The 27,950-nt window shown below is 47.9% G+C and overlaps 1 protein-coding gene across 2 annotated transcripts; it reads left to right on the top strand.

The window, feature by feature from the left end:
* Nucleotides 1-550: 550 nt before the first annotated feature.
* Nucleotides 551-27,851, top strand: LOC109460594 (somatomedin-B and thrombospondin type-1 domain-containing protein-like). Of its 2 annotated transcripts, none has more exons than XM_074317644.2 (5): nucleotides 551-844; nucleotides 9,280-9,474; nucleotides 11,995-12,073; nucleotides 14,626-14,674; nucleotides 18,165-27,851. In XM_074317644.2, the coding sequence occupies exons 1-5, from the start codon at nucleotides 595-597 to the stop codon at nucleotides 18,483-18,485; spliced, it is 894 nt and encodes a 297-aa protein (XP_074173745.2). In that variant the 5' UTR covers nucleotides 551-594; the 3' UTR covers nucleotides 18,486-27,851. The 2 variants fall into 2 exon arrangements, with proteins under 2 accessions (XP_074173745.2, XP_019611711.2); XM_019756152.3 differs by having other exon boundaries at nucleotides 14,626-14,802; nucleotides 18,165-18,416.
* Nucleotides 27,852-27,950: the final 99 nt, after the last annotated feature.

The raw sequence follows: 27,950 nt of genomic DNA, 5'->3' as shown, positions 1-27,950 counted from the left end.
GCTTGTCTTATTTTCTTGAGTGATGCAGTTTTGTAGCAAATAAATAATTTTAAATATAAAAAATGAGTCCATTTGAAGAGAAATAGTCAGGGAATGACAGTCAAGGTGGTAGGAATACAGGGAAAAAAATGAAGGTTTGTATAGGATCAGGTTTGGCCACACCTAGAGCCTGGTACACAGCCTGGCTTCCAGGCTCATTACCTGGCAATTATTATGGCGATTATTATTACTTTAATAGTATTGGCATCTATTGTTGGTATTATTGCAATTATAATTATGGAATAGTGACTTACTGTTGTAACAGTACTCTATTATTTTCTGTTATAATGTACTGCTTCGATGAACCTCTTTATCGCCTCTATTTCTCTGGAACCTGAGGAGATTGGGGAACCCTGCGGTTATTGTGGTTATTATCAGCATTATCTTGATATTTTACCAACACGAGCTGTGCAAAGTTTGGATGGGAAGAATGGAAGTGGATATCAGTGCTGTGACAGGTAGGGGAGGGGTCCGATGGGGAGCCTCCGCCCCAATATGGGGCGTGCCGATAGGGTAGGTCCCTGTCGGCGTCCGGTCCAGAGCCTGAGCCCAGCGATGGCCCCGCGTGGAGCTGGTGCTGCGCGGATCCTGTCCCTGGTGCTTGTCCTAGCCGCAGTGGCCTTGGTGTCCTGGGCACGGGAGCCGCGGGGCGCGCTCTGGCCTGGGCAGGGCTGCGCGGCGCTGGGCCGCTGCTGCCCTGGTCGTGACCCGACCTGCGCGGCCCGCGGGCCCCCGCTCTGCTTCTGCGACCAGGCGTGCGGCGCGGTGCGGGACTGCTGTGCGGACTACGCGCGGGCCTGCCCAGGTGAGCCCCCAGGAGCGCGAGGCGCGGGCAGGCGCTTAGAGCAGAGGAGAGCAGGGGTTTGGGTGTGAGGCGGCGGAAGGAAGGATGCCGCCCATGGAGGGGGTTCTGGGTCTGGGGGCGCACCGGCAAGGGGGGATGCGGGCGCCCAGGATTGGAGGGGGAGAGTAGGGTGTGGAGTACGCGCGAGAAAGATGCGCAGGATATGCACAGGGGCGCATGAGTCTCCGGGGGCAGAATGCAGAGGGGTGCTCACAGAGTTGAGGGGTGTTTGGGAGAAGGGAGTACAAGGACTGTGCGTAGGACTTGGAGGTCTGGGTGAGGGTGGGGGTGGGGGATCGCGGAAGACGCGCGCCAGCCAGGCACCGGTGCGAGAAGCAGGATACCCAATGGAAATGGGAACGTAGGAGCACGGAGGGGTGCGAGAGAGGAGAGGGCGCTTGGGTCGGGGTAGGGTGCCAGAGTTAGCGAAAAAAAAAAAAAAAAAAGTACAGGATGCCCAGTTAAACTGGAATTTCAGATAAACAACCAGTAACTTTTTAGTATAAGTACGTCCTAAATATTGCACGGGCCATACTTACATGGAAAGTTATTGTTTTTCTGAAATTCAAATCTAACTGGGAGTCCTTTATTTTAGCTGGCAACCCTAGCTGCGGGAAGGGCGTGGGACCTAGCTGGGGTGCAAGAGAGGGGTGGGCATGCGGGCAGGGGGTTCACAAGGCAAATGGAGACGGTGTTGAGAAGGTGGCGGGAAGCGCTGAGGCCTGGAGAGGGCTTGGGGTGGAGGGACTCTGAGAGACGAAGGAGGACCCAGACAGCGTGGTCCAGGAGGGGCAGAGGTGGGGCGAGGAGCAGGCTAAAACTTGGGCAGGCAGATGGAGGCATAGGGGCCTGATTTGTATGCAGGTAACGCCCCTCTGTGGTTCCCCTGCAGGCTGTGGCCACCGGACCAGGCAGGGTCCAAGCATTGCCTATAAAGACCCCCGCCAGAGTGGTATCCACTGGACTCCGACATTGGGCCCCGCTTTTGTTGAGTCACTAGTGGGGAGGACTCTGTCCTTTTTAAATCCCAAGAGTAAGTTTTTCACACCCACTGGAAACACAAATTTAAATTCTGTTCCATTGTAAAGCGGTTATGATCCAAGTTTCCTTTGTCAGAGAGGATAGCGATTGGACCTTTCTTCCCTGAGACATCAGTGGTCCTTCAAGAATTTACATTTATCAAATATATGGTGATGGAAGAAGAACTGACTCTGGGTGGTGAACACACAATGTGATTTATAGATGATGTAATACAGAATTATACACCTGAAATCTATGTAACTTTACTAACAATTGTCATCCAATAAACTTTAATTTTAGAAAAAAGAATTTACGTTTAAAAGAGGGGGAAATTTTTAAAAACTCAGAATTGAAGGGACCCAACATTTATCCATTACTTACCAACTCTGTGCCCAGTAGCTGGGCTGGGTGTCTCATTAAACTTGATTACTTTCTGACAGCACTCTGGGGTTCCTGCATATAATGCCCCCATTCAGCAGATGAGAAAAGTGGGGCTTAGAGAGGGAAGGGCTTTGGCCAGCCAAGGTGATCCAGCAGGTTTTGAACCTGGTGTCATCCACATTTTCTAATGCCTTGCTGCTTCCCACAGTTTGAGTGGCGAATGGTGGAAATGCAGGCAGCAGTGCGAGGAAAAACTAATTGGGTGTGGTATCTTCCCAAAGCGTAGCAAATGAGATTCCTTCAGAATAAACTTGCGGAAGAACTACCTTGGAAACACTTTTGTAATCGTCTACTTTTCTTACAGAGAGCGCATGCAGCCGTGGGGCCATTCAGAGTGTGGAGCTGCCCCCACAGAGGCTCCCCTGCTACAGCCCAGCGGTGGGGGCCCCAGAAAGGGGACCAGGAGACAGATCAGTGATACTTTCCCACGGTCTGACCCTGGTCCACAGAATCACACGATGCTATCACTCCTCTGCATTTTCTGTTGTGCAAAGAGCTTGGGTTGGTAGGCATGGGATCCTCAAAGCTTTGTGTCCCTCTTTGTTTTGCTCCTTTTAGGAAGGTGTCAAAAAGGCAGCAGGCCTGGGGTCTGCCCCCTTCTCTGGGTTGGGTGGAGTGTCATGAGCAGGACGGAGTGTCCTGAGCAGGACGTGGCTATCAAAGTAGCAGTCTCACACATGCTTGTGTCCTTCCACAATGTCAGACTTTATTAGAATAAAGCCATGGATCCAGTCTTACTGACTTGGTTTCCCATGGTCATTAACCAAGGGTCTGGCCAGAGCATAGTCTCCAGTGGTCGAGGTAGAGCAGTTTCACACAAGAGGGTCACACAGGTTTGTAAGTAATAGGGTTAGGCAAGGTGAACAGAATCTTACAAAGGAAGGATGAGAGAGAGAGTCCGGTGTTCAGCAAGAGTCCCTGTGGCACTGGGGTGTGTAGTGTCGGGCGTCAGGCCAGGCCGGTGAGACGGTCAGGAGACAAGGCTTCAAGTGTTCGGTCTGGGACGAGTGCAGATGCAGCTGTCAGCTCGTCAGGTGAGGGCTGAGTGATGAGTCGTCAGAGAGCTCGGATTTTATGCTCAAGACGGTGTGGTGCCCCCATCTGCAGTCCGATAAAGCCGTCCTGATGGTCACACTCCACCCTGCGTCTGGAGTTATCTGGTTAGGGCGCTCACTGGGTACGCCTTTCACATGATGCTCTGGCATGACTGTCACTTTGTGACTGACATAGCTATCAGAATTATTAGAGTCCATTCTGTGTTCATAATTAATGCTCTATACAGTGAAGCCAAGGTTTTGTGAATAGACCCCCCCCCCCCCCCAGAGCAGCAGGGCAGCAGGGGACATGGGGACCAGTTAGGAGACAAGACATGGAGAGAAGTGTATGTTTTTTCCATGAGTGATTTAGGGGTTTACATTGGCTGACTTCAGTAATTGATTGTGGTGGAGAGATATATTGAGGATGACTTTTTAAAAATCCTGACATTTACTAAGTACTTACCAAATGCCAGGGAGGTACTGTTTTAAGGGCTTTAAATAAATTGTCTCCTTTAAGCCTCATAACAAACCTATGGAACAGATAGTGTTTTCGAGTCCATTTTATAGATGAAAGACTGAGGCACAGAGAGATAGTGACCTGCTCATAGTTGCCCAGCGATGAAGCCGCAAATCTGGGATTTGGATCCCAGCAGTCTGGCTCCAGACCACAATATTATATGGTTACTCAAGGGTGGGAGGGACGTAAGCGTGTGGGAGAGGAAAACTGGAGCCTACCGGTGGAAGAGGAGCACTTGGCATTGCCCACATTCAATTCAGTTACATTGCTGGCCACCTGCTGTGTGCCCAGCTCAGCTAGAAGCCAACGAAAGATGGGTCCCTGGTCCCCCTCAAGCTGATAATTTATTTTAGGGAACAAGGTAGCTGTGAATGAAATAGTTTCAGTCAGAGCAAGATGAGGATTGGACATGATCAGCGAGGATGGGTTGGAGGTGGGGAGACAGTGAGGCAGGAGTGACTAATAAGGCCTGAAAGGATGGGTACCATGACTTCACACTTTTCAAGTTCTTTACCGAATGTTTCCATGTATTTTATACTCTTCAATTCTCACTTCAATCCTGGAAGGATCAGTGTCCCCATTGATGCACTTACATATTCATTCTAGAGAGTCAGTACTCTTAGGGTTGCGGCACAACTCATAGTGACTTAAACTAACAAGGGACTTCATTGGCTCAGGTAACTGAAAAACAATCCAAGGATTTTGGCTTCAAGGAGGGCTGGATCCAAGGTCTCCAAGGATGTCATCAGGACTCTATCTTTCCACCTTTCCGCTCTGCTTGCGTTAGCGTCATTCTCAGGCACGCTGTCACCAAAGGGTGGTAAAGGTAGGACCCAGTAGCTCCAAACTGGTTTCCCTCATGGAATGAAAGCATCCATTTCCCATTTGTTCCAGCCAAAATCCTAGGAATGGTTCTCATAGGCCCAGTTTGGGTTACATGCTCATCCATGATCCAATCAGTCACTGAGCCTAGGGGAAGGAATATGTCAATTAGCCATGTCTAGGTCACATGCCTCATACCAGGAATGAGAAGGTGAGGTTGGATCTGTCCAAACCATGTGGACTGAGAGTGGGGAGAGTTGCTTCCTCAAAAGAAAACTGAAGCTGTATTACCAGAAGACGGGGGTAAGGAGGCTGGGAGGGTAGAAATGACAGTTGCTCACTACTGAGCTGTGGGAGACCATGCATTTCGGGGAACTCAAAGTGACAGGGTGCTGAGACGTTAAATAGGAGGAGGAGGGAGGGAGTGATTGAGGGTGTGTTGCAGGACACTTAGATTTTTAGCCACTAGGCCTTTGGGTCTCTATGATCCACTATCAAAAAAAAAAAAAAAAAAGGTCTTTTGTGAACCATTTCACTAGCACATGGAAACCACTAAGGGATTTTAGGTGACAGGTCAGAACTGCATTCCAGAAAAGTTCTTTTGATAGTGAGGAGGATGGACGGTCAGGGGGCTGGGCAATGAGGTTCAGAGAAGAAGGTGGGGTTTGGATCCTCTAGAAAGGCATTTCCTGATGAGCCTGGGCCTGTGGGAGTGGAGGCAGAGGGATCCAAGGGGACTGTGGGAAATTTGGTCTGGCTCCAGCTGGCTCAGCTGGCACGATGTTATCTCATTCTCCGAGGGCTGGGTGAGCAACCTTAAAACCTTCACCCCCCACCCACCTTTTTTTAGCTACACTGATAAGCTAGAATTTGTTCTTTACTCAGAAGGTGGGATGGCCTTTGTTTTGAGAAACTCCGCCATCTGGTGGTAATTTTTTGCAATGCCAGCTTATGCTCATTTCCTTTGTTGTCACTAAGGCATGATTCTCTCAGTATTCACCGATGCGTTAGGCCCTGCGTGCCAAGTACTGTGGTTGGTGCTGGGATTCAGCAGGGAATAAGGACCCTGGCTCCGTGGATCTGACATTCTAGTGAAGGAGGCTGACAAGATGTGAATAATCACACGACTGTAGAGTCACAACCCTAAGCATAAGTGAGGGGTGATGACAGTTTCCTGGGGATGTCACATGTGCATGCTGCTCGGCGGCTTCCTGATGCCAGAGACATGGAAATGTTACCGGGAAAGGACGTCAAAAACTTGGCTCTTGTCTTCTTAAGGAAAAACTTCAATCAAGAGACAGAAATTTGTGCAGTATGAACAGCAGACGTTTATTAGTAAAAGAGAGTACGCTCCGAGACGCGGAGCGGGCTGACCCAAGAGAGGGAAGCAGCCTCGCCTCACATGGCATGAAGGCTTTTATTTCTATGGGTAGAACTGCCTCTCCATCTCCCCTGTCTTATCTCTCTTTCTTCCCCTGAGGTGCCTGGTCCTCTGGCATTTAACAATGCATTTCTTTGATTTAGGGACATGTGTAAACATATCCCTTTGATTTAGGGACATGTGTAAACACACCCCCTTGGTTTGGGGGGAATGTATAAACACATCCCTTTGGGGGGTGTGAAAACCTGGAATCCTCCTGACCTAGTGAAGTATTGGTGACAAATAGGATGGGTTCCTTGATAAGCAGATGTCTTCCTCTCTTCCGGTGCATTTCTTTGGTTTAGGGGCATGTGTAAACACATCCCCTTAATTTGGGGGGAGATGTAAACACATTCCCTAGGGGTATGTGTCAGCCTGGAGTCCTGCTGGGCAGCTGCCAGGGGTCTTGACCCAGGTAGGAGCTACAGCAAGGGGCTTTTGAACCGGGGCTAAATTTCTCCTTCTCCTATTCATTTCTGTCTATCTACCTACCCTATCAGAAAGACTATGTGTAGGATGGCATATGCCTAGTTTTCTGCAAAATCTCTTACCTGTCTGACAGGCAGGGCAGGATAGAATATCCTGGTGGGACTTGGGTGCTCCCCCTCCATCCAGCTGCCCAGCCCGTGACTGAATATGGTCTACAGTCTTCCTGCCAGGTTTTCCAGCCACTCTGTGAACACTTCCAGGGACACAAAACTCATTTCTTCTAGTAGCTCCTTCTAATGTAGGTTCTACTCTCTCCCCTGGACAACTGCAGCAGCCATCTTGCTGGCCTCCTTGCTTCTGCCCTCACCCCCTCCCAGCAGCCAAAGACATCCTGTTCAAATCTTAAATGTGATAACGTCACTGCTTTGCTCAGAACCAGGCAATTGCTTTTCTTTATGCATGGAATAAAATCCAACCTCCTGACAATCATCATCAAAGCCCTGTATGCATGCTATCGCTGTCTGCTCCCTCTGACATCCCCACTTTCCCTCCTACCACTTTCCCTCCTGCTTGTTCTGCTCCAGTCACACTGGCCTCCTCACTGTCCCTCCAGCATCCAACCTGGACCCTGCCTCAGGACCTTTGCACTGCTTGTTCCCTCTGCCTGGAATATCTCCCCACACCCCTCCCCCGCCCCCAAACCTACACAGCTCCCTCCCTCACCTCCTGAGATTTTTTTTGTCATGGAGGTCTTCCTTGACTATTCCAAACAGTTCTCATCACTCCACCCCTGCTGTTCTTATTCTGCTTTGTTTTTTTCTCAGAGCATGGGTCACTAGTTGAAATTACATCATATTGTATTGGAATATCACTCCTCGAGGGCAGGGGCTTTTTCTGTTTTGTTCATCTGTGTTCCCAGCACCTGACCCAGTGCTTGGCACACGTAGGCTGTAAATAGTTGTTGAATAAATGCGTAAAGCCCCCTGTCGTATTGAGCATTTATAACCTACTTAGGGCTTCACATTTATCATTGCACCAGTCCTGTGAGACTGCAGTTTGAATCCAGGTTTTCCTGACTCCCACACTTTGGCTTGACTCAGATATTCTGTCCTCTTAAGCCGCACTTGCCTCCTCTGTGAGATGATTTGACGATAGCACAAATACGTATAGGAGTCAGGGTCCTGGCAAGTGACAGATGGTAAGCCCAGAAGAATTCAATGGAAGAGAACTTGATGAGGGTTCTATTCACAATGGGGCACAGGAGAAAATGGTGTTATTGGAGCCTGGCAAGAGCAGGATCCATGGCTGAGGGTTCTCTAACCCAGGAGTGAGGCTGAGGCATGGAGTGGGAGGCAAAAAACACGTGGGCTGGGCTCGCCTCCCTGCCTGCACCCCCAGGGGCTGAAATCAACTGACAGCCTGGGGTCGGGGAGCCTGTGTGATGCATAGACTTCCGGGAGGGCACACTCTCCTAAGATCGTGGTGAGGGTTATGTGAAGTCGGGTATGTGACTTGCCTGACTCAGCACCAGCGACATTAACTGATGTCATTATTAAGTGGATGATGAAAGCAATGACGATTGGTAGCTTGTCCTGCTTGATTTCCTTCCTTCGTCTCTCCCTCTTCCTGGCTCTGAGCATTTCAGCTCTGCTATGAGGAGAGATCTGTGCAAGGAGTATGTGACTTCCCGAGGTGCCAAAAGCAATGCTGTCTGTGTTCACAACACAGTCACCTCGTTCCCTCAGTTCAAGGGTGTACACTTTTCCTCACATTTTCGTGTTGCCGAACCAGGATATGCCTCATAGCTGATGAGTGCTTTTCATGATGACAGACCTATATTTCTTGTTCCCCACTGTGTCTCCTGGTTCACCGTAGTCGCTCAGGAAATATTTGCGGAATGAGGGAATTAATTTTGACAGTAGGAGCTGCCTTGTGTGTGCGTGAGTGTGCGTGTGTATGTGTGTGTGTGTGAGTGTCAAGTTTTGCTGGCACATCCATGGGAATTCTCTCTCTGGGGAAGTCTGCAGATTTCGTGTTTCAGCCAGACTGCCTTCCCTGTCTGGTTAGACCCAGTCCTGGTCTGGGATTTGGACCTGGAAAGAAGCTGAAGGTCCCAAGGGCCATGTCACCAGAAAATATCTACACATTGGGCTTCAGACGGTGGGGGGCACAGGGAGTATCTCAAGGACATGGGCCCCCAGCACCTTTCTTCTTTTAGTATCATGAAATATTTCAGACATAATCCAATGTAGAGAGAATAACATAACAAACCCTCCTGAAAACCCAAGAAACAAGCCTTGACAGAAGGCACGGGGGCTCCTGTGTTCCCTCCCCAGGGGCCTTCCTTCTTTCTCTCTTCATAGGTAACCGCTATGCCAAATTTAGTATTTATAATTTCGCGTGCCCTTGCGCGCACATGTGTAAATATACAGGTCCGTTCTCATGTTTCACAGCAGTAGTTACATTCTATGAAATCACTGTGAACACTGAACTGACGAATACTGAACCATTGCTCCTGGGGGAAATACGGACACACATTATCTCACATGGATTATAATCTTAAGTCCTCAAAACAATTCATTCTGGTAGATTCTATTTTTTTCACTTTATAAAAGAGGAAAAACGAGGTTCACAGTGTTACGTGACTGCCCTGAGGCCGCCCCACCACAGGTGCCAGAGTTGCCCTTGGAGACGCTGCTTTCTCTTCCAGCGGTCTCCTGCGTTGTGACAGAGTGGAGTGGCTGGAGTCGCTGTGTCAAGCCCTGTCAGCTCTCCTACCGTGTCCGCCAGAGGCATGTCCTGCAGGAGCCAAGGAATGGGGGTGCTCTCTGTCCCCCTCTGGAAGAGCGAGCTGGCTGTGTGGAGTACCGGAACCGCCAGGGAGTGGAATGCCAGCAGTCCTTGCGTGAGTCGAGGTGGCCACCAGGCTGATCACCAGGGGCAGCTGTCAGGTCCTGTGTGGGGGTCTGAGTTTGGGGTGGAACTTTGCCTTCCTTTTGCCCTGATCCGCTCTCTTCACCCGGTGAATGAGGTCCGAGGCTCTGACTTCCTCTGGGCATCTCAACATCTTTCTACTCATCTCCCAGTTTGATTCAGTCAGGACTTTGAATGCACATGATGGGAAACCCAACTTAAACTGACCTGAGCAACAATGTGTGGCTCACGTAACTAAAGTTCCAGTGGTGCATTCAGGCATAGCTGGATCCAGGGGCACAAGTCATGTTGCCAGGAATCTCTCTTCATCTCTCAGCTTCTCTGACTTGGCCTCATTTTCAGGCAGGTTCTTCCCCTGTCATAGTCTTGGATAGCTCCAGGTTTCCCTTCAACTAGCCTAGCAGCTGGAAGAAAAGGCCTCTTTCCTACATTTTTAGTAAATGTCCTGGGATGTAGTCTCATTGGCTTGACCTGGGCCATGTATCCACTGCTGAACCAATCAGTATGGCCACAGTGATGGAATACTCTGATTGGCCAAGACTGGGCATGTGCTCCCTTTGAAGCTGGGAAGTGGGGGTCAGTCCCATCTGAATGAGAGTAGGGGAGGGGTGTTCTTAAAAGGAAAACTAGGGAGAATGGATGCAGGGTAAGCAAAACTACAGATGTTGGCTACATTGCACACCCTGACAAAAGGTTTTTATATCTACAAAACATAGGTGATTCCCACTTTATAGCTGAAGAAATTGACCAAGGGAGTGAAAGTGGTTTTTCCTGAAGGGGTGGAATAGGAGGCAGCAGGGCTAAATTGTGCCCTTCAAATTTCTCCCCATGCTACAGCCTGGCAGGGAGGGGAGGTGGCTCTACAACACAAATCTTACCTCGGTGTCACCCTCCTGCTTTAAATTCTCCAATAGCTACCCAGTGCCTTCATCTCCTCATCCCCTCATCATGGTCTATAAGCTCCAGGTGCTCTGGCTTTGGCCTCCTCTCCTTCCTCATCTCCTTCCTCCCTCTGCCCACATTTTAAAGGATCATTCTGATGGTTGTGGGGGCAGGGGGCAGAGGGCTGCAGGGAGACCAAGGAAGAGGGGATGGCAGTCAGGTACAGGTGAGAAAGGATTGTGGCTGGACCAGGGTGGTGGCCATAGGGTGATAACAATGGGAATGTCATTCCCTTTGCCTGAAATCCTTCTCTCTCTCCCCTGCCACTCACCTCTAACCTTCCCTGCCATCATTTCCTGCCCAGCTGTCAGTTTTCCCGGGAAGATCTTCCTGACTGCCCCTACTATGTGCAAGCACTTTGCCACATTCCTTGACTCTGTGAGGCCAGTGTTACTATTCTCATTTTATAGGAGGGGAAACCAAGGCTCAGGGAGGCACAAAACTTGCCCCCGATATATGGCTCATCTTATTTAATTCTGACAATAGCTCTATGCTATAGGTATTAGTATTATCCCCATTTTGCTGATGAGACGGGCTCAGAGGGCTGCAGTAACATGACCAAGATCTCAACTATAAGAGGCTGAGCTGGGACTAGAACCCGGGACTAGAACCCAGGCTCTCCTCATTGCTCTAGGCTGTCCCAAAAGAAGCACTATGGATGCTCAAGATGGGAGGGAAGGGAAATTGTGTGTTAAGTGTTCTGGCAAAGACGAAGCACAATCTCAATGGCAGTCGTAAGGCGAGGGGCCTGGGATGCCTTTGGTGTGGCCCTCGTCTAGGTCACAAATATTAGTTCAACACCAAATCTTTAGTTCTGTTTCATCACTCAGGGAATGGCGAAGGGTAGGGACTTCCTTTGGCCTTTTTTTTTAATTTTCCTAAGGAATCACCAACCGTTTGTGGACCGACCCTCAATTCTCCTTTCTAGTGTTCTCTGCCTATTCTAGGAAGGAAGAGCTTGGAAGTTGGCCCAAGAAAATAATTTTATTAATTCATTTATCCATCCATTCCTCTGTACCTCCTTTCTTCCCTCCTTACATCTTCCCACCCATTCATCCATCCATCCATCCATCCACTTTTCCATTCATTTATCTATCCACCCGCCTGTCATCTTTCCATCCATCCTTCTTTCCATTCATCATCTCTCTGTCTCCCCTTTTTCTCTATCGTCCCATTTTTCTATTTTCTCATTTATGTACTCACCATCCATCTTCCTTTCTTCTATCATTTTATCCATCCATCCATCCATCCAGTTATTAACTCTCTTATCCACTGTTTTACTCATTTTACTCATCAAAATCATACATTTGAAAAATTTGTATTGACCGACTATACAACTCTAAGTCTCACAGATAAGTAAGATCCTGCCTCCAGCATTGCGTAAAGGGTACTAGTGGGGATCACCTACCCAGTTCCAAAATCCCATAGTCTCCTTATGGCTGCCATATAAATGACTCACATACCAGGAGTACCTAACCCTGCTTCCTTTCATGTCTTAGCCTTAGGGCAGTGCTGGGCTACCTAACTCTGCTTTCTCCTTGGCCCACAGTCCCTGCCCTGATAACCACTGGCAGCTATGGGAAAGAGCGGAAAAAGCGAGGTGTCCCCAAGGAGCAGGAGACAGTAGGGTAAGTTGAGGCAAATGAACTCAAAGTCAAACTAAAATTTGTAAACATTTTCCTTGGATTAAACTTTCATCATGTCTTTCTCTTGCTTTGAAAGCTTCAACATTTCCCAATTTCTTGTCCTGTTTCATTTGTAAGCTCATTAACATGGATTTTGAAGTCCTTAATAATTGGTCTCCATTCAACTTCCTTCCTTCCTTCCTTCCTTCCTTCCTTCCTTCCTTCCTCCCTTCCTTCCTTTCTTCCTTCCTCCCTTCCTTCTTTCCTTCCTTCCTTCCACTCAGTGTTTACTGAGTGCCCATTATATGACAGGCAGTGTGCTAAGTCTGGGGCTACAGCAAGGAACAAAAAGGACAGAAATACTTGTCCTCATGGAGTGGACAGTCTAGTTGGAGGAGACAGACAATAAGCAAATAGCATGTCAGATGGTGCTAAGTACTATGGAGAAAAATAAAGCAGGGAAGAGGATGGGAGTGCCAGGGATATCCTCACTGAGAGGGTGACATTTGAACTAACATCTGGAGGAGGCTGTCTGGGGAAAGAGCATGTCTGAAAAAGGGACCCGCAAATGCAAAGGTCCTGAGGCAGGGCATGCCTGGTGTGTTCAAAGATCAGCAAGAAAACCAGTGTGTTTGGAGAGCAGGGAGAGTGAGAGAGCAGGAAATAAGGTCAGGAATATATGGGGTGGGGAGCTCAGATCAAACAAACCTATAGGCTGTGGTGGGAAGTCGTGCACTTTCTCACATGAGATGAGAATCATGCGAGCATTTTGAGCAGAGAGACATGATCTGACTTGGGTTTTCACAGGGTCTATTTGAATGCTATTTGGAGACTCCATCACAGAGTGGCAAGGAGGGAGTCAGGAGACCAATGGGGAGGCTACTGCAATGGTCCAGACAAGAAATGTGGTTTGGACCAGGATGGTAGCCCTACACCTTTTGAAATGTGAATTGCAGGGACTGGACCAGTGCGTTGGAGATGGTGGTGATGAGGTCAGGCTTCTAGGACAGTGCTTGGCACATGGCAGGTACTCAATAAACATCAATGGAAAGAATAAGTTCTGAATGAAGGCAGTGGCGATGGAGATGGAGTGGAGAACTACATTAGTTAGGATTCCTTTCATTGCAAGTGACAGAAGCTCAGCTCAAACTGACTCAAGTGAAAAGGAGAATTGTTGGTTTACATAACTGGGAAAGAAGTTTTGAAATAGTATTACTTTAAGCATGGCTGCAGCCAAGAGGTCAAATAATGTCAGGACTCACTCTCCTATTCATTCATTCATTCATTCATTCATGCATTCATTCTGTCTCACTCTCTCCATATATAGCCTTCAGTCTCAAGCAGCCATTCCCCCCCAATACTGCCACCAGCAGCCCCACATCCTCCCAGCTTAGCAACACCAGCAGAAGGAGTCCTTTCTCCCAGTCTCAGTGTGTCATTTTTGGAGGAGACTTTGATTGGTCCTGCTTGGATCCTAGGCCCATCCCTGAACCAATCACTGTGGCCAGCAGGATGGGAACTCTGATTGGTCAGCTTCAATCATCTGCCCAAATTAGTGGCAGGTAGGGGGAGCCAGGATCAGCCACCCTGATTGATTCCCAGTCCAAGACCAGATAGGGTGAGGACAACAGTTCCTCAAATAAACCGCCAAAGGGGAAGAGAAAGTGTGTTGGGAAGACATAAGTGCCATTTGTCACAGGCTCTGGTAAGGGACAGATTCCTGAGGAATTCTGGGGGCCCATCACAGAGGAAGGGGCTGGGGACAAGAAAAGTCTCCACAGGCCTCCCAGAGGCTGCAGCCACCAGGGGGCATAGTACCACACAGTCCTTGACAAGCTGCGTCTCCTCCAGCAGGGGGGGCCATTTACTGCTACTTGTAGAAAAGTTGGGTAGGAGTAAAATTTTGGCAAATTGGCTTATTTCAGATACCCCAGAATAGGGAGCTTTCCTTTTAAAAAATTTTTGTGGCAAATCTTTTCTATAAAATAGGATCTTTTGTAAAATGCAGTGGAGTGCTCAGGAGTGTCCATTTAGGCTTTTTGGGTCTAGGTGGTTCTGTTTTAGGCACTAATGCTTATTAGCTGTGTAACCCTAGGCCAGTTAACTCTTTGACCCGCAGTTTCCTAATCTGCAAACTGGGGCCACACCTACCTCACAGGGTTTCCCTGTTCCATTGGACCAGTGATTCATTTAGCCAATTTTTATTGAGCCAGCACTATTCTAGGAGTTGGACACAACCGTGAACAGAACAAACACAAATTCCTGCCTTTGTGGGGCTGACATTCTAGTGGGGAGACAGATGAGAAATAAACCATACAGCCTTTTGGATATGCTGCTTGGAAGGCCTGGCACATAGAAGCCCTTACTGAGGTTAACTTAAAAAGCAGCAGCCCAGTCTCTTGTATGCAACCTGTCAATGTAGAATGGGTTGCCCAGAAGGTTTCAACATCAGGGAGACATTGTACCAACCTGGGCCTAAACAGGACTAGGTGCACAGTAGGTGCTCCATAAATGCTCACAGGTGCTTGCGGTGCTCTCTCCCTGTGTGGCTGCAGGTATTGTGTCCAGTTCCGGCTGGGGCCCATTCCAGGGAGCTGTCGGCAGGTGAGGGCACCCCATGCCCAGTGGATGAGGTATCTGACCCAGGGCCACATGGTCTGTGTGAGGTGTGAGTGGCCTGCGCAGGACACCAGGAGCCAACGCTGCTATGGGGACGGCGGTGGGGCCGGAGGGTGAGCAGTGGGACTGGGGCGTGGGGAAGTGTGACTGCAGAGCCTGGGGTTACTCTGCTGCCTGAGAGATGACAGTGTCGCAGGAGTGAGATGCTGCTCCCGGGTCAGGGTGGGGACCTGGAAGGTCCTGGACTCAGTGTCCGAAGAGGAGCAGCTCCCATTACTGCCAGCTGTGTGACTCAGGGTAAATCTCACAACCTCTCTGAACTCTCATTTCTTCATCTGAACATGCAAATAAAAGGAGCTCCCCATGGGGCAGTGATGAAGGTTTAGTGAGATTGTGCAAACTGAGGACTTAGCATAACTCCTGGCATCCAGAAGGAGCTCAAGAAAAGAGAGTTGGCATTCTTGTTGAATCCTCAAAATTCTCTTAAAAGCCAAATTTGGTTACTGTCATTTTATAGATGGGAAACTTGAGGCTCAGAGGTGCAGTGTGCCTTGGTCAAATTCACACAGCAGGATTTGACCCAGATTTGGCTTAAATCAGCCCCCTAGATGGCCTCCCACAAGGGCAGGTGTCTCAAAAGTACTTAGCATACTAATTATAATAGCAGCTAACATTTATTGAGTGTTTACTATGCGCCAAGCATTATTCTAAGCTCTTTATATTCATTCATTCATTCATCATTCATTCATTCAATATTTGTTGAGCACTTACTTTTGAGAATGTGCCAGGCAATGTCTTGCTCACTGGGGAGACGCCGTGAACAAAAGGGATGTGGTCCCTTCTCTTATGGAGACAACATTCTGCTGTGAGAAGACAGGCAAGTAATTTTGTAATTTTTCAGGAAGGAGATCAGTGTTAGGGAAAGAAAGCAGAATGAGGGGGAAGTTCTGGGGGTTGTTATTTTTCAAGGAAGGTGACACAGAGGAGGTGACATTTGAACAGAGATCTGAAGGAAATGAGGGAGGGAGCCATGTGGATATCTGGGGGAAGGTGTTCCAGGCAGAGGGCACAGCAAGTGCAAAGACCCTGAGGTGGGCGTGTGCTGCCATTGTGGCCGGAGTGGAGTGAACGAGGGGGAACGTGGAAGGAGGTGAGGGCACATTAACACACAGTATGCCACTGAAACATTTCAAGAACCCAAGGTGGATACTTTTAGGGTCCTCACTTTTCAGACGAGGTGACTGAGACAAAAAGAGGTGCCCACGTTCACACACCCAGCAAGTGGCAGAAATGGGATTTGAACCTACACCGTTCAGATCCCTGAGGCAAGCTCTGAAGACCAGTCTAGGCTGTTTTCACTGACAATGCTTTTCCAGCGCAGGGATTATTATACTGTCGGAACGAGAGCACTCTCTGGGGTCTGTCCTGGGAGTTCTTCTCCCATTTCCAACGGTGTTAATCTCTTGCCTTTAAAATTGAGCAACCCCGCTCACTGCAAACATAGAGCAGGGAATGCTAGTGACAGATGCGGTGTTAGGGACAGATGTACCTGAACAAGAGGCATTGGGACTGCACAGATCCAGGTTCAAACCCCACCTCTGGTCCTTACTAGCTGTGTGACTCTGGGCCAGCCCTCTACCTGACTCAGTCCCCACCACTCATACTGGGGGATGATCCTGTGCCCTTTGCATAGCACCTGGCTTCTTGTGGATGCTTAATAGTGGGAGCTGCTATCATCATGTCTAACTTATATAATGGATATAATCATACGCACTTTGTGAAAATGAGATGTAATGAACTTGGCGCATAGTAGGTGCCCAATAAATTAATGGGAAACAATATTATCACACTCTAGGGAGGCCCTCTCTGTTCACCCCCCTCCAACCTCTCTCTTATTTACCTGTCCGAGACCTGAGATTCTACCATCAGAGATTTGTTCTTTGTGCTAGAGCCTTGGTTTATCCATCCATCTTTCTAGTCCTAAAACTGATTGATCCCAGATTTCTTTTTGGACGCAAATACTCCAGGATGAGGGACATGGCACTTTGGTGAGTCTGAGATGAGGGTCGCAAGAACACCTGGCTCTACCAGGGAGGGGCGGGAATGGAAAGCAGAGCCAGGGCTGTGCCAGAGAAAGCCATCTCTCCCTGCTTCCACCCCACCCTGGCCAGGCTGACAACAGGTGATGGGAGGTCTGATTGGGGCATGAGCTCACCAGGCAGGACTGGGCAGAAGAGGAGGATCAAAGTGAGGATAGAGACGAGCTGTCAGCTGGATTCTTTCCGTGGGCAGCTGGCGAGGGCGGGCATGCAAAGGGCATGGACCCGGGAGGGATTAGCCTGTCAGTTGGGGATTTTAGGAGGGTTTATTTAGCTTGAGAAGTGTCTCTGAGTTTGGGGCAAGCAGGAGGAAGACCTGCCATAGTCATGAACCTACTGTGTGCTGCGCACTAGGTAGGTGCTTTACATCATTCAGGCCTCCCCAAGCCCTTTTGAGACAAGGGACATTAACTCTATTTTATATAATGAGGGTGGAAATAATAATGGTAAATTTAAATGCTATCATTTGTGAAGTACCTTGTCATGCGGGGAAGTCTGCAGGGTCTCTGCTCCCACTCCCCACATAAGAACGCAGGATATGGTGAGGCCAAAAAGGAACACCCACGGAGCCATAGGTAGGGGAGTCATACCACTATATTCTCTCTGGCGGCACTATACTCTCACTGGAGGCTGGATCCACACTGTCCGCAACCAGCCATCCTAACTGCAATCTGCGCTTGCCAGCCCAGCCACCATCTTCTTGCTAGCCCCCATTCTTTCTCTCTTCTCCTTCCCCTATGCTAGCGTAGCTGACATGGTTAGCTATTATTGTCATGATTGTTTTTATTTTCCCCACATAGAGCGTCTCATAGAACCTCCCAGTACTTCAGAAAGGCGGAGATTATGGCTATCTCTGTTGTCCATAGAACAGAGAGCGGAGGCTCCTAGGAGCTGGGTCATGACCCCCCTTGATTCCAGAGCCTGTGTTCTTAATCACTCCACTGTGTTTCTTCCCAACAGGAGGAAAAGGGGGTGCAGGGAGCTTAAGCAACTGGGCAGGTGTGCCACCTCACCAATCACCAGACCCTAAGATCTGAGTCTGGATCATTCCACGTGGCCTTTGGGGTTGGCGCTTGGGGGCCAGCTCACGGCCATTTTCCATCAGGCACAGGAGACACAGGGCTTAGTGCCCACCCACTTTTAGGGCCCGTGAAAATTTAAAGCTTTAATTTCTTTTACAATCAGAAGAAAAAAAGGATATAATAATCATGAGGGTCTAATAATGAACTCAGCCTGGATTATATTCATCTTGATACAATGTACTCATAAACTACGATTTAAAATAATTTTTTGCATGGAAGAAGGGGCCCACACAGGCAAATATCCGTGGAGCCCGGGGATTCATAATGCCGCTGAGCCAGCCCCATCTCTTGCAGGAACCAGCTGTTGCTGTGGCAAGCCGCCGGCCACCCCCGGTGCCAAGGGACCTGGGAGAGGCTTGGGCAGCTCCGGGACTGTTCTTGCCCCGAGGTCCACAGCCTCGTCTTCATCTAGCACTGTGGCCCTCTAACTCTCTAGATCCCTTCCTTCTAAAGCCTTCCGGGATGGCAGGGAACCCCCCCGCCACTCCAGGGCTTGGGATCTCACAGGACATGGAGTGGGAAGAAGTCTGCAAATTGGAGACTAAAGGAACAAACCTTGTTATGTCGACACTGAAAATAGCTTTATGTTTCCACTCGGTGCCAGCTGAGTCATAGCCTTACTAACATCTCCCTCGATCTGGTTCAGGGCTTCCCAAATGTCATCGCCTCAACACATGCTCGTGGCTTTTGCCCTGTTCTCCTTACCTGTACACTTACCTTTTTTTTTTGACTCTCTACTCCCCCATCCTTTTTTTTGTTTGTTTAAATAAATTTATTTTAAAAGGCAGTTTATACTTAAATGCATGTATTTAAAGAGGAAAAGTTTTATAGCAACTAGAAATGAAAATAAATAGTAGCAAACATTTATTAAGTACCTACCGTGTGCCAAGTGCTGTTTGGCCTTTTACACATATTGACTTATTGCATCGTGAGTTAGGTGCAATCATTATCCCTATTCTACATGTGAGGACATTGAGGCCCAGAGAGGTTAAGCCATTTGCCCAAGGTCACACAGCTGGTGAGTGGCAGAGCAGGGTTTTAAAAACCCATGAGCTACATTTACTGCTAAGGTTCCCTACACTAGTAGTATATCAGCATCACAAGGGCAGGGTTTTTGGTCTGTCTTGTTCCCTGCTTTGTCCCCTGTGCCTAGACCAGTGCCTGACATGCAATAATGCTCAATAAATATTTGTTGAATAAATGAATGACCAGTTGCCGTAATTAGAAGGCAATCAGAAAATTGAATACAATGGAAACCAAATGAGTCTGGCTAGGTATTGTTGTTGACCAAGGAGCTGAGCATGAGGCCTGCTCTCTCCTTGTTCAAACAAGAAATGAGCATGTATTTGAAAGATAGTAAGGACACAGGAGTATTTAACGGAGACTTGGTCTTTGACAAATTAGAAGAATTGCAAGAGACTTGAAAGGGGGCTAATTTTCTTCCCTTGGGAGTCAACTGTTATTAACATATTTTTAATGGCTTTATTGAGATATAATTCACATCACATACCATTCGCTCATGTAAAGGTTACCATTCAGTCCTTTTTAGTATATTCATAGGATTGTATAACCATTACCAAAGTCAAGTTTTAAAACAACTTTTGTCGCCCCCCAAAAGAAATCTCATACCCCTTACCAGTTACTCCCTATTGGTCAGACCACTCCGGCCCTAAGCAACCACGAATCTACTTTCTGTCTCTATGGATTTGCCTATTCTGGACACTTCATATAAATGGAATCATACAAACGGACTTCTATGTCTGGTTTCTTTCACTTAGCGTAATGTCTTCAAGGTCCATCCATCTTGTAGTCTATTATTTAATGTCCCATCCTGGCTTTGTGTAAAACCATCTCAGTAGAGATGAATAGAGAGCTCAGGGAGAGCTGTGGCTCACTCCCATACCCCACCCGGAGTGTGCCGGCCCAGCTTTCCCTGCCTTTGGACTCAGGAGCGTGGAGTATGGAGTTGGGGGAGGGGCCGTCTCTTCTGGCTGTCCTTGGGGTTGGGCAGCAACTGGCCCAAGTGTTGCTGCTACACGATCCTCCTTCCTAAATCAGGACTCTGGGTGCTTCTGGGAATCACTGTCTGTTCCTTCTCCCTGAGAGTGAATGTATCACTGGGCAAGCTTTTCAGCAGCACCGATGTATGCTGCTCTGAATTGAGGTGCTGAGGCAGTGGGGTGGGGGGAGAGAGGTGCAGACTGGCCAGGAGGCCAGCGAGGGGGCTGCCCAACTCCCAGCCAAGGCCAGGTTCCCTAGAAGGCAGCTCTCCCTGCCCGTGTTTTGGCCGTAGGTGGCCAATTTATGTGGAAATCGTTTTATGTGGAAATCATTTTATGTGTGTAAGTGCTGTCTTCCTAAGCAGATTGTAATTGCCTGAATTGCCCCGGCTCTGTAATATATGCTTTTTTGGACTCCCTTGCAGCTACAACTTTTTCCATCTCTAAATAGTGATGCCTGTTTTAATTCCCTCAATGACCCTATAAGGTAGGTGATCTTTTTCCCATTTACAGATAAGGAACCTGAGGCTCAGCAAAGTCAAGTGACTTACACAAGCTATCATGATTAGGAAATGCTGGAGCTGGGATTGGAACTGAACTCCAAAGCCTGTGCTCTCGACTGAACAGGAAGGCAGAGGCTATAGTGGGGACAGCTTAGTCCCCACGATAAGGCAAAGCCATCTCTTGGGTACCATGAAATGGGACATTTACCTTACATACTCCCTCTGGAGTACGTTGTTGGAGCTTGTGCAGTCAGGGAATCTGCTGGGGACGGGGATGCATTTAAAGATATTAATCTTTAAAAAAAGATCAGAAATGTGTTGAGGATGGAGGTGGGGAACATGCAGTGATGTTTGTAGAGCCTTGCCCCACACCTACTGTGCTTCCCCGAAAATAAGACCTAGCCGGACCATCAGCTCTAATGCGTCTTTTGGAGCAAAAATTAATATAAGACCTGGTCTTATTTTACTATAATATAAGAAGACGCATTAGAGCTGATGGTCCAGCTAGGTCCAGCTAGGGGTTTAAAGGTTGTTCAAAGGGGTTTAAAGGTTGAAGTTTTGTATCTTTCTTTTGGCCCTGCTCTCTTTCATTCTTAGGCAGGCATCTTGTCGTAGCATAGATGGCTGCCAGGAGCTCTAGGCTTTCTTCCTCCCAATTCAGCATTGCCAAGAGGAAGAGAGCTTCTCGTTTCCAATGGCCTTAACGTCAGCAAAATACTGGGGTTGCTGCTCATTGGCCTGGCTCATCTCACGTGTGCAATCTCTAAGCCAGTCAGGAAGTGGAGCATGGACTGCTCTGATTGGCTGGGGATGGGCTAGGTGCTCATCCCTGGAGGTAGGGGAGAAGTCAGTCCTACCTGAACCACATGGACCAAGAATAGGAAAAAGATAGTTCCCCAAGAAAAACTCAAGGAGCAGCAGGTGTGGGGTATGGGCAGGTGCCAGACAACAGACATCCTCCTCATAGGAGGTGGAGGAGCTACCATCCAGCTATCTGGCTTTGCCACCAACTTGCCAGTGAAGTCCTTGAGCAAGCCCCTTTCCCTTTCTGATGCTCTCTACGGACTAATCCAGCTCTGAGCATCTGAGGCCATCAGACTTCATTTAGCTAATGGCCTGGCATGCTAGCTGAACAGATCCGAGCTGTGGCTGAGGAATGCATGGCCTTCATAAACCCCGAGATTGAACTTGGGACCGGACACCCAGCCTCCTGTTCCTGCCCGTCCTGGCAGGGTACAGCCTGTGATGATGGGAGGGAAGGAGTCTGAGGAGGTTTCTTTGCACATCCCCAGCGTTCTCCATCTATAATTGGCTCCAAATGAAATGATCTCATCCCTGAACACTGAGAAAAGGGGGTGGTGGGGAAACAGTTCCCTGGCAGCATCTGACATATTTTGTGACTAACCCGTTTTTCTGCAGGAGAGAGAGATGGTCCGTTCTCTTGAAGACGATGTGAAAGTTTGAAAAAAAGTCTTGGTAATAGATTGAGGAGGCTCTAGCTTTTTAGGCTTTTGAGAGAGAGGTTCAAAGCATTTCTCCACACCGTCTAAACCAGGTATCTTCTGACTGTTGCTCACAAGTCAACGTGACCACTTGTCACTCACATTAACCCCTGGCCAGGAGGAGGTGGGCATGGCCAATTCATCAAGTGATTTATCTTGATGGAGTTTTGTGGCCAGCTGAAGCTCGTTTAAATGCCCATACATTAATTTTGAAAGATGAGCTCCTAATCAACTTTTTAAAAACTTGTCACAGCACCATCTGTTTGGCGTTTGTCACTATTGCATTACATAAGAGGAAAGACATTTTTAAAGAATGCGGCTGCATTTAGTAATTGGATCGCCGGAGAGGAGCCAAGCCGGGGCGGATGGCACCGTGATTCAGAAATGCCACAGGCCCTTCTCTGGGGTGCGGCAGCCTCCCCAGATTCCACACGGTCATGGCAGAGACCTGAGTGCAACCCAGCTTGTGAGACAGGCTCTGGTGGCTTCTTTTCCTCTTGTCTTTTTCTCGCTCCCATGAGTTCCCTCTCACCTCTGCCAACTCAGATCAGTTCTGTCAAGTATTAGCAATAACCAAATGATTTCATTTCCCTATGCCCCAATTTCCTTACCTGGAAAATGGGAATAATAATATAGTATTGCCGTGAGGTTTAAATGTATTAGTACATACGTGCCTGGTACGTAGTGAGTGCTTGATAAGTGTTAGCTACTATATAAAGCTACGTCTGATACATCGTAGGTGCCTAATCCATGTCCATTTTCCCTTTTATTTGATTCAACAAGTATTTAGCGGCAGGGCTGGCTTCATGGATGTGTAAACTGGGCAGTCACACCAGGCCCCATACTCAGAAGCGTTGTAGTTGGTATAAAGCTCTGTAGCTGCTGTCTTGAATTCTTAATCATTTTTGAACAAGGAGCCCTGCGTTTTCATTTTGTACAGGGCCCCGCAAATTATGTAGCTGGTCCCACCTAGAATGATGCTATGTTTTATTGGCTTGCTCGATGTGTAAATTAAACAATTGGGTCCGCATTTTAGAATCAGGAGAGTTCACATAAAAACCTGGGATATTCTGGAACATTAGAATATCTTGCCATAGTTGGTCCACATTTCCACATGTAACCAATGATGGACCTGGGCTGGGTGTTGGTACCCGGTACATCAGGGCACGTGCCTCAATCCAGCACTCCTAGAGGCTTTGAACCGAGTCCCTTTGCTCATTGACAGTACATCAGGCATGGCGGTTAAGGTCATGGGCTTTGCAGCCAGCTATGTTTTCAGCTTTGCCAGTCAACAGCCATTTGACCTTGGGCAAGTAGCTCTTTGCCTGAGTTTTCCACCTATAAAATGGAGATGATGATGTGCATCATAAACTCTCTTTTAGATGTGACAATTAGGCTGGTTAATATATGTGTATGTGAAGCATCTAGGACATGTTGTATTATTATTGCTAGTTTTTTACTCTGACCTGGTGCAGAGGCTCAGACCCCAAGTCTGAGGGGTGTCCCTCCAGAAGCTGGAAGCTGGACCTGCGGCAGCTGGCTGTGAGGTTACTTCCTCCTGCCATCTTTAGGAACACCCCTGCGAGAGTCAGTGTTCACTCGCGCTCTCCACCTGCAGTGTTAGAGTTTGTAAGTGGTTCCAACTGGGCTTTCTGCACCCCTCCCTAGTTCCAGGGGTGGGCATGTGACCCAGGTGGTCCAATCAGCATAGTCCATCTCTGGTTCTAGAGATTTGGTTATGGGATGACCATATGACTCAAGTTGGTCCAATCAGAGTGAATCCTGGGATTTTTGCCATGCTCTTTGGGAGGAAAGCTGTCTTTGACCCAAGATTTCTAGCTGTAATAATGATACAACTCTGGAGCTCCTAGTAAGAGTCCAATACATGGAGAGAGAGAGAAAAAAAAAAAAACTGAGCCCTTATGACATCTTTACAACACTTGGATCCAGCCATACCTGAAGACATTTAATTACCCTAAGACTTTTAAGTTCTAAGTGTTTACATTTTTTTCCTTTTTTGAAAACCAGTTTGAGAGAGCATCTGAAATCTTGTGTTTGGGATCTTTATATATTATCTCTTGTAGTTCAGAAATGAACACTGTGGAGAAGCAGCTATGATTATAAAGGAACCAAGCCTCAGGGAGATAAGTGTCTTCCCCAAGGAAGGTCACATGGCAGGTCAAGAGTTGGAGCTTCGATACGAACCTAAGTCTTTTTGACTCCTGAGTCTTTCTTCCATTCCACATTGTCTGAGCTCTGGGCAAGAGGGTCTGTGGGGGTCATAGACAAAAGACCCGAGTCCCATTTTGGCCATTATTTTTCTGTGTGATCCTGATCAAGTAATTTCTCCAATATGAGCCTCAGTTTCTCTATCTATAAAAGGGGGAAAATAGTAGTACTTACCCCGTCGGGTTGTTGTGAGGGTTAAATGAGATAACTCATGTAAGTAAAGTGCTTAGAACAGGGCTGGGTATGTAGCAGTGAACATAAGCTATTATTATCATGGCTTTTTCTTTAGGGAAAGAAGGAACTCTAGGGGTTTTACCCCCCCACCTGAAGCCAACATGCTCCCTGCCTCCCTGTGGGTCACAGGCTCCCAGCCATCTTGGGTGGTGCCTTCATCCATCTCCTGCCAGACACGCAGACCTGGCTCACTTACCCGGGAAGCAGGCACTTAAGGAGCTGCTTCCCCAGTTTCTCTTTTAATTTTCATTACATAAATTTCACATTTCCTGGAATATAGATCTTGAATGACTGGACTCATTTGGAAATTGAGTCAGGAAAGGGCCTCATTTATATTAATGGTGTCTCAAGTCTGACTTGCAAGGAGGCCGAGACAAGGATGGATGACAGTGACTCCAGGCTGAGACGCTCCAGGCTGAGCTCGGATGCTGCTTTGGATGAGCAGGTACCTCTAGATTTAGGCTGGGACCGTTCTTATTATGTGGGAGGCTCCTGGATGCAAGGACTGTGTTGCTCCCTGGCTTACAGTGCCCCAGTGACAGCTCACAGCTCTCAGAGAAAATTCCCTATTGTTCACCCTGCTTGACAAGTGCTTCGTGATATGCTCCTGCTGACCTCTCCCACCTCCTGCCTACCACTGTCCTCCTCACTCATCTTTCTCCAACTAGGCTGGACTCCCCAGAATGCTCCTGCCTCAGGGCCTTTGCACGTGCTATGCCCTCTGCCTGACAGTCTGTTCTCCCTGCTCTTCCTATGGCTAGCTCCTTCCTGTCAATCATATCTGGTCTCACAGCCATCACCTCTGCGGGAGTCTTTCCTGACTGCTCATCTAGAGTATTACTCCTTGGCCCCCCTCTTATCACCACCTATTTCATTTTCTCCATAGTGCTAAGCTTCATAGGATGTATTCATTTTCTTTATTTGCCTCAACAACATGGGAAGTAGTTATTATTGCCCATGCTTGACAAATGAAGAAACTGAGACCTGGAGAGGGCAGTGACTTGTCCGAGGTCACATGGTGAATTAATGCCAGAACTGAGACTCCAACCCAGGCCTCCTGACCTTCTGCAAGGGCGTCTCTACCCAACCAGGTGCCTCTTCACCAGTGGAAGCCATGTCAAGGTCTGTATTGATACTGGAGAGTGGTCATGCGTTGCATTTGTGTCATGCGATCTGGGTTTCGATCCCGGGTCTGTCACTTGCCTGCTGTGTGACCTTAGGTAAATTGTTAAACCTCTGGGAACTAAGTTCTCTGGTAGCTGGGCTCTCAGATGGCCCCAAATGAGTCTCACCTCCTGGTATTCACTCCCTTGTGCCATCCCCTTCCACAGTGAATAGGGCTGACCTGTGGGACCAATAAAATCTCGCAGAAGGGACTTCCAAGGATGGATAATAAAAAGACATTGTGACCATAGAATATTATTCAGCCTTAAAAAGGAAGGGAATTCTGACACATGCTACAGCATGGATGAACTGGGATGGTATGCTCAGTGAAATAAGCCAGTCACAGAAAAACCATATGATTCCACTTGTGGAGGCACGGAGAGTAGTCAGATTTACAGAGGCAGAGTAGAACGGTGGTTGCCAGGGGATGTGGGGAGCGGACAGTGAGGAATTATTATTTAATGGGTAGAGAGTTTCAGTTTTGCAAGATGAAAAGAGTTCTGGGGATGAATGGTGATGACAGTAGCACAACAATGTGAGTATACTTAATACCACTGACGCGCACACTTGAAAAAATGGCTAGCGATGGTAAAGTTTATGTTTTATGTATTTTTTCACAATAAAAAAAATTGGGGGGAGAAGACTTTGCAGCTTCTGTCTTTCCCTTGGATCTGGGGGAAGCCTCTCAAGAAACCTCATGGAGAGATTCATGTGGCAAAGAGCGGAGGCCTCCTGCCAACAGCTTCACATCAACTCGCCAGCCATGTGAGGGAGTCACCTTGGAAGTGGGTCCTCCAGCCCCAGTCAAGCCTCAGATGACTGTAGCCCTCAGGCCATCTTGGCCGCCTTTCATTAGAAAGTCTGTTTCAGAACCATGCACCTAAGCCATTCCTGAATTCCTGAGCCACAGGAACTGTGTGAGGTAATAAATGTGTATTCTTGTCTTAAGCCATTAAGTGTTTGGGTAATTTGTGATGCAGCAAGAGATACCAAGGTTCCTCATCTGTAAACTAAGGATGATGATAATTTCACAGAGTTGTTGTTGATGATAAATTCACGATGATACCCACGATGATTATTTCATAGGTTGTATTTCATAGGGTTGCTGCTGAGGATTAATTAGCAAATGTATGTGAGGTGGTGTTTGGAACAGTGCCTGGCACACAATAAATGGTCAATAGATGTTAACTAGTATAATTTTATGTTCTCCATGATTTCTGGCATTGTGAGGAGCTCAGCCTGGACAATAAATCTCCATTAAGGAACAGACGTAGGCCCCAGGCTGCAGTGGGAATAATAATGATGATGACAATGAGAGCTACCATTATTGAGCACTCACTGTATGACAAGCCTTAGGCTAAGCACTTCATATCTGTTCATTGAAACCCTCCAGCAGTCCCTTGAAGTAGATATTATTTCCCCTCTTTATAGGCAAGAAAACCAAGGACCAGAGAGGGAAAACGACTTGCCCTAGGTCACACAGCAAGGAAGTGGTATAGCCTGAATTTGAATTCAGATGCCTCACACCCCAAAGTTTCTCTTCTGAACCACTAGACTGAGACTCCAGCTTGAAATCCCCCTAAAGACCATCTTTCCCTTTTAGCAATATCCCCTTTTTACATAGGGTTAATTGCCAACATATCTGACAGCCATATCATTTGTTCCTTTATCTCCCATCTGCAGAGGGTCAAACTCCCTTCCCTTTGGGAGACCACAGAGTACATTCCCTTAGAATTTTTGTTTTTCTAATTCCGATATCCTCACCTGGACTCTTTCCTCTGATATCCAGGATTGGGGATAAAAAGAACACACACACATACAGAAAAGCACAAAAATATCTGCCTGGCCTTAGTTCCCTATAGTGTCTTATCAGAGGCAGTTTAATTAGCCCCAAACCTTTGCAGCCTGGCACCTCTGCCAGTGGCTCTTCACAGACAGCTCTCCTAATATTTGCTGTGGGGACATGTGGCCTTCAGGAGGGGCTTGTCCCCAGCCAAGCGATGAGCTCAGGACATGGGCATCGCCACACCTGCTCCTCTCCCCAAGGAGGGTGGAAACAGTTGTGCAGCCACTGCACAGCCTTTTTTGAGCTTGGTCTTGTGTGTTTACTTGCATGTAGGCAGAAGAGCAGATGGGGCCAACCAAGGCTGAGGGGGTCCAGAGGGAGGGACAAGGACATTTGCACCTGCAGTGTGGCAGTGGCTGCGCTGGGCTTCCTTTCCTCTGTGCCATAGCTTCTCAGATATTTTTGACCATGAGTTACAGGAAGAAGTATTTTTGCATCATGACCTGTCTCTCTCTCTCTCTCTCTCTCTCTCTCTCTCTCTCTCTCTCTCTCTCTCTCTCTCACACACACACACACACACACACACACACACAAATTGAAATGAAAGTTTGATAAATCTGTATTCACCTTATTATGAGCAATGCATGCAGATATATCCTATT

This window comes from Rhinolophus sinicus, chromosome 13, assembly GCF_057876585.1.
Source record: "Rhinolophus sinicus isolate RSI-liver-muscle chromosome 13, RSI-T2T, whole genome shotgun sequence".
Taxonomy (NCBI): Eukaryota; Metazoa; Chordata; class Mammalia; order Chiroptera; family Rhinolophidae; genus Rhinolophus; species Rhinolophus sinicus.
This window is presented reverse-complemented; position numbering and strand designations above follow the sequence as displayed.

Coding starts and splice junctions, on each gene's coding strand:
- LOC109460594 (XM_074317644.2), top strand. CDS start 595: ATGGCCCCGCGTGGAGCTGGTGCTGCGCGGATCCTGTCCCTGGTGCTT. Junction 12,074..14,625: donor AAGGAGCAGGAGACAGTAGG/GTAAGTTGAGGC, acceptor GTGTGGCTGCAG/GTATTGTGTCCAGTTCCGGC. Junction 14,675..18,164: donor TTCCAGGGAGCTGTCGGCAG/GTGAGGGCACCC, acceptor CATCTCTTGCAG/GAACCAGCTGTTGCTGTGGC.